The 13,500-nt window shown below is 43.2% G+C and overlaps 2 protein-coding genes across 3 annotated transcripts; one reads left to right on the top strand and one right to left on the bottom strand.

Moving 5' to 3' along the window:
* The first annotated feature begins 1,686 nt into the window (after positions 1-1,686).
* On the top strand, positions 1,687-4,349 carry LOC133920104 (auxin-responsive protein IAA10). Of its 2 annotated transcripts, none has more exons than XM_062364754.1 (5): positions 1,687-2,230; positions 2,749-3,044; positions 3,466-3,574; positions 3,690-3,751; positions 3,975-4,349. In XM_062364754.1, the coding sequence occupies exons 1-5, from the start codon at positions 1,863-1,865 to the stop codon at positions 4,028-4,030; spliced, it is 891 nt and encodes a 296-aa protein (XP_062220738.1). In that variant the 5' UTR covers positions 1,687-1,862; the 3' UTR covers positions 4,031-4,349. The 2 variants fall into 2 exon arrangements, with proteins under 2 accessions (XP_062220738.1, XP_062220740.1); XM_062364756.1 differs by having other exon boundaries at positions 1,688-2,230; positions 2,752-3,044.
* A 306-nt stretch (positions 4,350-4,655) lies between these two features.
* LOC133920101 (probable voltage-gated potassium channel subunit beta) lies at positions 4,656-9,022 on the bottom strand. The gene is made up of 4 exons (XM_062364751.1): positions 8,323-9,022; positions 5,850-5,993; positions 5,064-5,228; positions 4,656-4,964 (listed from the first exon to the last, which is right to left on the bottom strand). The coding sequence occupies exons 1-4, from the start codon at positions 8,884-8,886 to the stop codon at positions 4,851-4,853; spliced, it is 987 nt and encodes a 328-aa protein (XP_062220735.1). The 5' UTR covers positions 8,887-9,022; the 3' UTR covers positions 4,656-4,850.
* Positions 9,023-13,500: the final 4,478 nt, after the last annotated feature.

Below are 13,500 nucleotides of genomic sequence, written 5' to 3'. Positions count from 1 at the left end.
AGATTAATTCATAACTAATCTATCACACCCCAAAATTAGTGGAACCACTTTTTTTAGTTTACTTAAACAATGCTTTGGGTAGGAAAAATAATGTAAGACATGGCAAAGTTAATTATGTTTTTTCTTAACATGTTCACTTTATGCTTATGAACTTTGTGAAAATCATGAAAAAACTAATAAAACTCTAGATAAAGGCAAACTAATTTTGTAGATCTTTTTAAGTGCACTCTATATATAAAATATATTTTTTATATGTTAATATTTTTGTTAATGTGAAACCTACTAAATAAGCTACACACTTTTTAAAACATTCTTTTTCTTTTTTTCTCGGACTTTCTCTCCGTAAAATATATTCTGTTAGTGTATCTGTAGTTATATACTCCCTTTCGTTTAGTAATATTTGTTCATAGCTTTAGGAGTATCTGTCTCACCTAAGGATGCTTTATGTTTTATTTTTCTGCTATGCTTTTGAGTGCATGCATACATTTACTCTAACACTGGTGAGTTATTTACACTTATTTTTTTATTGATTAAAGGTAGTATGGTTATCTTACTGTGTTTTTTCACTCGATTTCAGTATTTTTTGATTTATATGTAATGTTAGATGTGAATAAATATTATGAAATGGAGGGAGTAGCTGAGAGCAGTAGTAGCAAGGATGATGTCCAAATGGCAGATCCGACCGCAGAAATCCTCTACAATAATTAGATATACATTAACAGTCACGTATACAGTACCCATATCCGTGTCCGGATACGATACGTGAGGAGGGCTCACGTGATGGCTTTTTCCTGCCTTTTGTCCGCCCACTCCCATTTCCGCGGTTTTTAACCTTTCCTCTCCCTTATCTTTTGCATTTTGTACGCCCAATAAAAGCAACTCTGGGCCCACCACCCAACGGGCAAGGATGAAGGAAGAGCGAAAATGCTTTGCCCACTCCCTTGTGGATCTTTCCATGTTTCTTGTGCGTTGCATCTTTTTTTATCGGTCTTGTAATTCCCAACAAAAATATTATACTACTCACAAAACATGACTAGATTGGACATACAATACCTCTAAAACTAAAACCTCAAGTAGCATACGTGGGAAAATATTTTTACCTCTAGCTACAATCTCTTTTCATCTAAGAAAAAACGACATATTGATCAACACAAGGTATCATCTCTTTGCAAAGCTATTAACTTTGTGCACCTACAACAAATTTTAACGGCATTTCCCCATCCGTGTTTAGCTTAGCCCACCATCTAGTTGAGAACTAGGCTTCGTAGATTGTTCTAGAGATGACCAAAGTTACGATACTATCATGCATAGCTATAAGTATGGTTTATATTATTAACAATATCTACGATATCTTTCAGAGTAAGCTTCTGGACTATTCTTACTGATAGAAAAAATGAACTCAAAACTATATTACCATAGCATCTTTTTAGAGAATGTTTGGATGAGGAGACATCTCAAAAAATAAATTAAATCATAAGTGTTTTTTTTTTATCAAACATACATAAATAAAATCATTATTGGAGTAAAAGTCCTACCATAAACTTCTCGAGCAAGTAGGTATTGCCTTAAACACCTTTTCTTTAGCAAGTGGCTGGTGCTCCGTAGCATTTAGCGACTATCCCGGCATTGCAGGGTCCACAGGTCAGGATTGCAGGAGGCGAAAGCTTCCTACTATACTGCACGCATACCCAGAAGTCACCTCCGCGCCCAGGCAGAGCCACGGCAGCTCCTCCTCCTCCTCCTCCTTCTCTCTCACTCTCTCTCTCTCTGATAATAATAGCCACCACCTCCTTTCCTCCCCCTCGAGGTGTCTCTCCCTAAACACACACACAAACACAGAGCCAAGAAACCAGAACAGCCCGATGAGAGGAGGACCGGGACCCACTGCGGCGTTCGCCTCCGGCGAGCCGCTTCTAGCTGCGGCGGCGGCGGCGGCGGCGGAGGAGGTGGAAGAGAACTCCGGCGGCGAGGACGAAGAGCAGGAGGACGACGAGCTGGAGCTGGGGCTCTGCCTCGGCTCCAAGAAGCAACAGTCCCCGTCGCCGGCGCCATGCCGGATCCTGACAGCCAGGGACCTGCAGCCGGGGGCCATGTCTCCGGACTCCTCCGTCTCGTCCTCCTCGCCCGCGGCAGGGGCAGCGGCCGCGGCGGCCAGCAAGAGGGCCAAGGCGGAAGCGGCGCCCACAGCCACCGCCTCGCCGGGAACGGTTGCTTCCGGCCACCCACAGAGGTGAGCAGCAATGACAACTCCATGGACATGCTTCTTCTTTTCTTTGCCTCTGTAGAACAACGGCTGCAAGCATGCACTTTTTTCTTTCAGGAAAAGAAAATTCGAATCTCTATTACTATAAGTGGCTCCCCGTTCTGTTTGTTGTTAGGATGATAGGATGGATGCGTTGCTGTGCCTTAACACCTAATTTGTTCCGGATAAGAAACCACCTTCTTTCTGCACACAATTCCTAAATACTATTTTTTTTCTGCCAAAGCTACCTAATTTTCATCGTTTCCTTTATGAAATCTCTTTGTTTTCCCATTAGCATTCTGCAAAACCCTGAAACAGAAAATAAAAGGGAAACTTTTGGTGGTAGTATTGCCGTTCAGATCTGCAATTGCCAACACCTTTTGTTTCGCAAAATAGTACCCTAGGAATTGTGTGCATAAGAACATGACATTATTTTCTTATTTCCTGAGCTACCAAAATCAACTTCAACTTCTCCTAATCCAAACTGCATTTTCCGATTTTGGTAGCAGCTTTGGAGTGGTGGGATGGCCACCCATCAGAACCTTCAGGATGAACAGTCTATTTAACCAGGGCAAAGACAATGCTTCAGAGGCTGGGACCAAGAAGGCCGCCGATGAATCTGACGTGCAGAAAGACAAGGACAGCGAGAAGAAAGGACGGCTCGTTGGATGGGTGAAGGTGAACATGGATGGGGATGTCATCGGAAGGAAGGTGGATCTCAACGCCCACCGGTCATATAAGACCCTTGCCTCAGCCCTTGAGCTCATGTTCATGAAGCCGTCCATCGATCTTTGCACTTCTAGTAAGTTATTGTCTGATCCTTTTACTTTCCATAGTTTAGCGTAGCGCATAGTCTGATCGTGTCAACCAATATGGTGTAGAGCTTGGGTGTGAGCCTCCATATTGAGAGAAAAAAAAAATGTGTAGAGCTTAATTTCCCGTAAACCAGCACTCAAAAGTGCAATAGTATTGCTACAAATGGTAATGGTTAGTCAACGAATCGCAAGCACAAATGACTTGCCATAATCCCCACTTGATTTGTCAACTCAGTGCTCTAATGCATTAGGGGCTATGGTGCTATAGTTATGGCAATGGGGTTGTACACTCGAATATCTGAATACATGTACTTAAGAAGTGACACGATTCTATATATAGTTTCACAAGGTTTTGAGGATGTTTTGTTTCCTCCCATTTCTGAACCTGATTTATATTGATACTGGCAGTATCAGGTAGTGCAAAGTCTCTGAAGCTATTGGACAACTCATCGGAATATCAGCTCACCTATGAGGACAGGGATGGAGACTGGATGCTAGTTGGAGATGTTCCCTGGGAGTAAGTCTCCTGCACTATGTGCTCTTAGAAGCTAAGACTAGTCAACATTGTTCTTGACAAATTTCCAAGTGCCTTGGAATGGTTCTCTCAGATGGCTTATTGTTCTTCGCTGCAGGATGTTTGTAAGTTCAGTAAAGAGGCTCAGGATCATGAGGACCTCAGATGCCAACGGTCTTGGTTAGATTCTTCTCTCTTTCTCCTTCATCCCAGACATAGTAAAACATTTGAAAGAAATCTAGTCTAATAGATTGCTGTTGCTTGTATAACCTGTTGAATTTAATCTGGAGGTTCAAAGCACGTTGGTTATCTACTAGCTGGATATAGCTCTGCAATTAGCCAACCTTAATGCATTTTGGTTACACCGTGTTTGACGCCCATTTCCCCAAACATTCTACTGCAGGTCCGCGATTCCAAGGGGTTCACAGAACTGCAGCTTCCACAAGAGGCAGAAGTTGAAAAGCGCCGATTGTGTTCGTGTCTAGAGACTAGAGAGGCTCTACCGCTGGTGAAGCTTGAAATGTGTTTGATATCACATAAGAGCAGTCCATATCTTCGGCATAGTTGTGATATTACTTGTGTCTAGTGGAAATAGTAGAAGCCAAGAAAGAGCCACCCCACTACTTTCTCTGTTCTTTTCTAATTTTTTTTTCCCTTGCCTTCTGGTGCCCTCTTTGCGCTTTTCTCATGGCTATTAGCATCTTCCCTGTCTCTTTTTTCTTGCACACTGTTTAATCTGTGAGAGCACGGTCGCTTTAAGTGTCAGTTTTTTTCCTTCTTTTTCTGTGAAAAAGTATTCATTCTGGTGTTTCGTGTTGTGCATATTGTTCTGGTTTGTGAGGCCAACTACCGAAGACAAAATGAGTGAAAGCGCCATCTATGTCCCTTGAAAGCTCCTTGGAGATTTCTGATGGCTCCACTTCGCTGCTCATGGTTGTGTCTGAACCTACCTTGCAAATGCACAATGCGACTGCCCATTTGAGCGGACACGTTAAAAAGCAACCCTGGTTGCCCCAACCAGAGAGGAAGGGTCGTCGTCGGTAAATTTCGATGCTCAAAAGGAACAATGCAGAGGAATCAGGCATCAGGAAATGCAGAATACACACAGATCAGAGTACTGTTCGTGAAAAGGGAAATGTTTAGGACAGAGCACCACGACTGGACACACAGAGTACACAAAAGCAAGCATATAGTTCCGAAATATCAAACAATGGAGATAGAATGGCCTGAACTCCAGATGAATGCTGAATCCCTAGCACCCATTCTGCACACTATCATTTCACCTGTATGACTCAGGGCGTTTCGGCTTGCTTTGGACCACCGCCTCAATCCTGTCGACAACCTCCGGGGTCAGCAGGGGAATGACATCTAGAGCCTTCATGTTCTCGACAATCTGTTCATGCAGTTGCCAGATGAGAGGTTAATGTTATTAGTATAGAAATAGTTGGTTAAAGAAACAATCTTCTGCGAACAAGAGTTCGCAAAAATGTACCTGGCTTTCTTTAGTGGCTCCTGTGATCACAGATGAGACGTTGGGGTTTGATGCACACCAAGCGATCCCAAGTTGAGCTAATGAAACACCAAGTTCAGAGGCAATAGGCTTTAGGCCATTCACTTTCCGAAGTGTCTCGTCAACCAGGGATCTGCTAGCCAGGTTCTGGAAAGATGAGCAGAGGTTTCTACTTATTATGATCCCAAGGTATCAACAAATACATAGCAAATATGTAAAGTGGAACTCGAATGTATACATTGATTAGGGGATAGTTCCATCCTACCTACAAATGGATTAACTACAGTCTATAAAACACTCAGAATGGTAATAACTACAAAATACATAGCAGTAAAATCAACACAAGGACAAGAAAGCAGAAGTGGAACTAGTAGCTGCTACACAAAATTGTTAAGTCCTAAAATGTTATATTATGTTCCTGTATATTGATTCTGCAGTGTGGCATCCGCCGCCCACCATGGACCAACGCCTAATGATTAACATGACTGATACAGTAACTGAGTTTTATGCCCTGGTTAATTAGCAGTGCAGTTGAACACTCATGTATGGTCAAAGTAATTAGCAGTTTGATACTTTAATTACTACCACCATACACTTTTGTGGTCACAAGGAAAAACATGATATGAGGCGGAGGAGTAAACCTTAAAAGTTCTGATATAAATTACTAGTAATTAAGAACAGGAGTACTTGCATAGTTCTTTGGGGAACTCCCCATAAATTTTTGCTAAAGAGATAATAAATATGCATAGACAGAGTTCCCCAAATCACCTTGTAATTGTCTAGGGCAAACCTGCTATCAGCAGGTATGTTCCCTTTGCCATATTTTCCAGTGAGCACTCCTGAAGCTAGAGGACTCCATGTAGTCAAACCGATGCCATAGGTGCTGTAAAGAGGTAAGAACTCAGACTCAACCTGCAGAAATGCAGTATACTTTTAGTTCTTGCAACACAAACTGCATGCATAGGAAAATCAGTTTCAGCAAACATTCAGGAAATCATCCAAGAGTAAGTTGAGTTTAAAGCAGAGATCCCACTTGCTATGTCCACATAAAACATGGAAATCAGTTTCAACAAACATTCAGGAAATCATCCAAGAGTAAATTGAGTTTAAAGCAGAGATCCCACTTGCTATGTCCACATAAAACAAGGAATATCACATAGACGCAATTAAATATCACATATGATACTAATCGTGCAAAATGGCAGTTCCATATCAGATAGTATCATACTGGTAATATAGACTAAAATAAACTATAATGTTCATAACATGAATGGCAAATCTTTACTCTTTCAATCTCGCATTTTTTGTTAGGCTCACTTGATTTTGAGGTACAGTGGGCATGACAATAAGAAATCCTGGCAAAGTTATCAAACGATAAAACTGAAGTGAGTAGTGCCATAAATCAGATGTACCTTTATGGTATGTGCCACAACTCGCAATACATGTAACCATAGAACACCATAGACTCAAAATGCAGACCAGAAGCTCCTTTAAAAGCTAGACTCCATGAATCTTTGTTTCAATTGGAACCACCATTGATAATGCAGTTTATTTTTTCCTATGTTTCTATGATTATTCAGGTATCAACAGTAAATATCTTTGTAGTATTTGCTACCTAGTACCGATTGTAGACAAGTAGAAGCCTATTTCCACTACCAGTCATAGAAATTCGACAGTCTTGTTTGAGTTTTGACCGACCTAAACTTCTATCCTTTGCCAAAAGAGGCAGGACAACTGCCTCCGATGCCATTTGAGAGAGGAAAGAGTTTACAAACGATCAGAGTACAGCCACTATCTCTGGTTACAGCCACATCCAATCAACCAATTTAAGTTTTTGTTAGCATAACTGTAGCACCACGTGTTGCTGTAGCCCGCTATCAGATAAGTTGGATCGGTTGTTAGAGATAAGTTAGTAGTTTAAATCAGATAAGAGTTAAAGTTAAAGATAAGTTAGAGTTTCATTTGAATTAGGCCGTTGCAGGTCGGCTGGCTTGCTATATATACACGGCGTCAACCGTGATTAATCAACAATGAAGAAAGAGAAATCAATCTAGTTCCAGTCCCTTTCTATTATGTCTCCCCCAATGTTCTAAGTCTGCCCAATCTATAGTACAATCTCTCTCCCGGTCAGGTGTTTACCCTAACAGTAACACTCTGCTCTTATTGCCGTGTCTCAAAATCCAATTCCCTCCTGAAGTTATTAAAAGCTTCTGTACCTCGGCTGCTGGACTTCAATAAGAATTTTAAACTGCAACCTCCAACCTCCAACCTGCTCAGGCGACTTGTATGACTTCTAAGCTCGTTTAGTGAGCTCCCAACCTGGAATGAGGAACCACTACCAACTAATTGAATGCAACATTAACAGTGACAGGTTGGTGTTTTCTTCTGTTTGATTGTGAGTTCAGACCAAATGCTAAATTGTGTGCTCGATTAAGACTAAATGCCTAACCAAGGTTCCGATTCTAAGCATAAAAACATATTCCTTCCGGTCTAGTACTAAGTTGTCCATATCACATTGTTACAGAAAAGCTTTCATCATCAACATTGCGCTGTCTTGTGCCTGGCATCCTACATGGCTCAAAAGCAAACACAACAATGCATGGCTGGTATCTCTGTCTAGTTTGGTAGCTATACTGTGCTTCGAGCTGTGCCGAGCTGTAGGTTACATCAAGAAAGATAGATGTTTACTAGCCACACTCCCCGGATTAAAAAAAAAAAAACATAATAGTATCTGCCTATCTGGTAGGTGAAAAGGGTATCTGTCGTCGTCATCTGAACCAACCAGTGTTCTCTTGAGCAAACCAGGTAGCTTGCATATCTACGATGCCGTTTCTCTCCAACAATCTACTTTACCTCATCAAAGAGCGAATAAAAGCCAAGAAGAACCATCACCTAATCCAGCTCGGAGAGTCATTGTAACATGACCTACTTAGCAGCAGGGATTGTACTGGCACTAATTAAATCAATCAAATATCCACTTCAAATTTCAACGATCCCGCGTTGTGGGAAGGGAAAACAACACCCCAGAGGAGGGTACTACTGCTCCGAGTCAAATATCCAGCGAGTACGGTTGCATACTACTACATTAATTGTTGGAATTCCATTTAGAATCCCCCATCTGTCGATCCGCAAGTACCGCTCAACACCCGACAAAGTACCAATCCAAGGCATAAAATGCATCTGGTGATTGTACGAAAGCATTAATGGAGATTTGCTAGTAACCCGAGAAGATTAGATTGACCTTGTGCCGCGAGAAGAGGTTGTACTCCGGCTGCTCGACGATGGGTCCGACGAGGTCGAGGCGGTTGGCAACCGCCCACGCCTCGGTGATCTGCTGCGCGGACCACTCGGAGGTGCCCCAGTAGAACGCCCAGCCCTGGTCGATGACCCAATTCATGGCGCGCACTGTCTCCTCGATGGGCGTTACCGCGTCGGGGCGGTGGCAGTAGACGACGTCGACGTAGTCCATGTCGAGGCGCTTGAGCGAGCCCTTGAGGCCCTCGACAATGTGTTTGCGGGAGAGGCCCTTGTCGTTGGGGCCCTGGCCTCCCCAGAAGAGCTTGGTGGAGATGACGACGTCGGAGCGGCGCCATCCGAGGTCGCGGATGGCCTGGCCCATGATCTCCTCGGCGCGTCCGTTAGCGTAGACCTCGGCGTTGTCGAAGAAGTTGACGCCGGCGTCGCGGCATGCCTGCAGCAGCACCTTGGCCTCCTTCACGTCCAGCTGGTTGCCGAAGGTCACCCACGAGCCGTACGAGAGCTGGCTCACGCGGAGCCCCGACCGCCCAAGGTTCTTGTACTGCATCTTGCCTCTTCGCCTTGCCTTGCCCTGCTCTCCTCCTCCACCTCCTCCTTGTCCTTGGCTCGCCTGCTCGTATTGCGCTCGGATCTGTGTGAAGGGGACTGGGGAGGACGAAGCACCGCTGAACAAGGCAAGTAGTGCGCGGTGTGGACGTAGCTATTTCAACCCCGCTACTCGCTAGGCGCAACTAACGCCACCGGTGACGGACAGGTGGACCGGGTTGTTTCGGGCCCACCTGCAGCGTGATGTGGGGCGTGTGGTATATTTTCCATCGCGAGGAGGGGCCATGGTCCTGTGTCACCAGTGGGGGCATCACTTTGCTCTCTGACATGTGGGGTACGGAGTAAGGGCGATCCTATACATCTTACAACTGACAGGTGGGGTAAGGAAAGCTGGCGTGACAGAAGAAAAGCGCCCTTCTGTTTTGGCAGGGACCCGTCTCGAGAGCAACCAGCTGTCGCCCGCGTGAGGCACTGCCATTTGGGCCCCACGTTCAGGCTGACAAGGAAACCAAGGAAGGCGACGCCGCAATCGCCGGCCTGCCGGGCTTCGTTTGAAAAGGAAAAAGGAAAAAACGCGGCCGGCTGCCCGGCCGCCGGTCGGCGTTCGTGACTCGGCCTGATGTTTTCTGCGTAGCATTCTTCGATGCACGCTCTAATATATCTATCAGGTCAGAATCGACAGAAAAACTCGATTCTAACACATATCAGGGTAGCCTCTAACTATATAATTACATTCATAGATAAAAAAAATGTAACTAACCGAACGATTTTTTCTATAAAAATATAGTGATTCTTTTTTTTTTTTTTTTTTTGCGGAAGGGCTGGATTTATATTGATATTAAAAGGATATTACAACCCAGCTGTTACAAAGAGGCCCCTGCAAGAACTGGAAATTACAAAGGAAAGTAGCACAGGGCCTCCTGTTCATCTTCTCCACCTCCGACCCGTGCTTCCCCCGCTGCCATACCAGGAACCGAGAGAAACAATCGCCGAGGGTGAGGAAAGAAATCTCCTTCCAAGCCGGTGAAGAAGCTCCAACCCTTGGAAACGCCGCAAAAGACAGCACGCCGAGCTCACCATCGACGCGCATAGAGACCACTAAACAACCATCGGCAGCTTCGTCACTAGAGAAGAAGACAGAATCCGCCGCCGTCAGACCGAAATCCACCGACGCGGAATAAAGTCCACCCAAAAGGGGGAAGCATATCCACCAACCCCACCGCATGAGATTGAGGAAAACGGACCTCCCAGAAGGGTCGCCCGGTAGAGCGCCTTCACAGACGCCATCGCCGGAGATCCGTTGGAGGAGCAAAAGCCGTCGTGGAGTCGTAGATGCCTGGCCCTCCCGGAAGCCGGACGAAGCCATCATCACCAACGCCACCGGTAAAACTTAGAGGTAGTAGTAAAACCTAGTACCTATATACAGATCGGCCGAGACCGGGCCGATTCCCTCCCCTCCCGGCGCCGGAGATGACGCCGGGGAGGAGGAATCGGCCGGATCGCCGCCGAAGAAGAAGTCGCCCTCTTTTTTCGCCTCTCCTTACTGTAGCACTGAAGAAGGCTCCAGCTACACAGCGCCTTATCCCCCATTCTGTATGTCTATGGTTTGGCAGTTTTTGTTAAAGAAAAGAATCTTGTAACGTGAGTCGTTAACGCAACCTTGCAAAGGATCCAAAGATTCGACGGACCCAACGTCATGTGCTCGCTCACGTGATGCGTGGGCTTTTCGGGTTTGCTGTGCATGTACAGTGTCAGAGAGTCGGAACTCGGATCAAAGCAGGTGCTCCACTGCTCTTCTCTGTGCATGTGACAGCTCTGTAAAAGCCTGCAGAAAAAATTGAAGTAAATTTCAGAAAACTACATTATAATTACAAAAACTATTGCAAAACTATACTTTTACAAGGTTCTAAAGGGTACTTCTTTTGGTCACAAATACACAATGTTTTAGACCATGACAGTTTTGTAAACTTCACTAAAAAATTCAAGGAACAATAGACGCGAAGAAACAACAAGATCCACCCTGGTCCAAGAGTGGCATGAGCGGTCGTCGAGGGCTTAGGCCAAGAAGAGGCCTGATGTACAAAACCTGAGGCCTGGTGTACAAAATCTGGGCCTCTTAGCTTGGACCAAAATAGATCGAACTACGGGACACAAAAGCCCATAGCAAGGTTTTTTAATAATATTATTTTATTAAAAAATTTACAAAAATAATAGCTAAATTCAAAAAAATTATAAAAATAATTACATGTCGGCACGCGTAATACCGATAAAGAAACTATCGATATTCTACATACCGACAGCCTATGTAGCACTAGACTCGAGGGCCTATCGGCACATAGAATACCGACAGATTGTGAGCCCAGCTAAAGAGGTGTGTCATGTAAGATGTCCGTGCAGCATATGAGCCTATTGGCATTTCGTATGCTGACAGGTGACACGACATGACCCTTTGGCACGTAGACTGCTGACAGGTGCCACGTTATATAATCTACGGGCGTCGATTCCTCTCCCACGTGTGATCGTACACATCGCGGGCGGCAACGAACAGGCGACGACGACGAGCGGGCAGCAATGAACAGGCAGCGCCGGGCGAAGGCGTCCGGCGGGCAGCGACCACCGGTGAGAGCAACGGCGGGCATCACGCGGCTTCGGGCGATGAGCAACGGTGAGCAGCAGTGGTCGGTAAGGGTTTTTTCTTTTCTTTTTCTTTGAAATAGTTAGAAATTTAGAGTATTTAGAAAGTACATGTAGTTAGAAAAATTATGAATACTTAGAAAAATAGAAAAATTTAGGAGTAGTTAGAATAGAGTAGGAAAAATTAGTATACAATAGTTAGAATACAGTAGGAAAAATCTAGAACATAGTAGAAAAGTTAGGATAGAAAATTTAGAATAGATTAGATCTAGTTTGGAAATTTGTAATAGTCAGAAAAATTAGTATAGTTAGGTAGAAAATTTATTATAGTTTAAAAACTTAGGTTGGAAATGTTTGAGGTAGTTCGGCAATACAGAGTATTTAGAAAAGTTTGAATATTTAGATAATTTAATGTTGTAAATACTTAGAAAAATAGTAGTAAAATAGTTAGAGAAATGCCGAGTAGAGTAGATAATTTAGGAGAATAAGGATATGAAATTTAGAATATAGTATGTATGATTCGGAAATTAGCTATATATAGAAAATATAGTATAGTTAGTTAGGAAATGTAGAGTAGTTTGAAAGTTCAAATATTTAGGTAATGTAGAGTTAAAATATGTTACTTAATATGATTTGAAAATTTGATATTATTAGACATTCATATTTTTTGTCAATGTAGGAATTGTATATTTGAATTGTTGTGAATTTTCGTAGTATTGTATTTAGAATGGAAGCAGGAAAATGTGATTCATTTAGAATTTATAATAGAAAAATTTAGACATGTGTAGAATAGATAATTTAGCATAAAACATATATAGTTTGATATTTTTCAATGTTTAATAGTTTGAAGTCGAATTGTTATGAATGGAGTAATTGGTTTTGGCAGCAATACATTTAAAATGATATAGTGTCAACAGAAAGAGTATGTTAGTGATGATATTTGATGGTTATGTAGAATACAAGTGATAAGGTTGAATAGAATCTGTGGTCATAACTGTTGTATATTGATTACAATTATTTGACCTTATGGAGTATAGTGTGTTTGTTAAATCTGGAATGTCGACCTTAGTTAGGTTCAGAGTTTTTTACGGCCCTAGATATGCCATGCATTGTGACAGTGTGGTGGATCCGAGTAACTTCCACTGTGTAGATACATAATTGCATAGTTGAATGTACGTGATGTCGCTTAGAAGGGGTGAATAGGCATTTCCTGAAAATTAAAACTTCATCGTGGATTACAGATTCTGGATACTGCAGGTCAATTCGGAGACTCTGGGGTCCGAAGGTTCCAAGCTCAACCCGAATAGTTCGGATGGAACAGGAAATCAAAAACTAAGAACATCTAAGTAACTCTAATTGAATCTAAGGGTTATCACAAGTTGCAAAGGAAGCTTAAAGACATTTTCACCAACCACCTGCAGCTGCAAACTCGCAAACAAATAGATCGGACAAATTGCCTCAAATATCAACTAAAATGAGAAAGTATGCAAGAAAGTAAAGGAGACAAGATTTTATTCCCGAAGTTCGGATCAAACGATTCTACATCTCCATTGAGATGCTCGCAAAGAGCCATGTATCTTCCAACCTTTATCCTCATCAAGCGACTACAAATACCGAGTTTGGGCTTACTCAAAGCTTCCTCTTCCCTTACGGAGGCAAATATGACATTCACAAACTTTCCGGGGCACTCCACAAGCTTGGGTGCTCCCCGAGTAACGTCTAGAGGTCTAAGAGCTCCAAGCTTCGAGAGTAATGAATGTGAATCGACGACTTGATGACGAACTCAAGTGCTCAAAGGATAAATTTATGTTCACTAGCACTCAATCTTACTTTTCCAACCCAAGTCTCAAAATATTGCAAGATTCGATGTACTAGATGAATTAGGATAGCTATTGAATGACTATGAATATGTTTGTCTCGAGTTGGTTCAGCAACAACAGCATATTAAAGAAGAGGATGAGGGGGTATATATACTCACCCC

This window comes from Phragmites australis, chromosome 5 (genome assembly GCF_958298935.1).
Source record: "Phragmites australis chromosome 5, lpPhrAust1.1, whole genome shotgun sequence".
In the NCBI taxonomy this organism is placed as follows: Eukaryota; Viridiplantae; Streptophyta; class Magnoliopsida; order Poales; family Poaceae; genus Phragmites; species Phragmites australis.
Note: the sequence above shows the minus strand (reverse complement) of the source record. Positions and strands in the feature narration are given on the sequence as shown.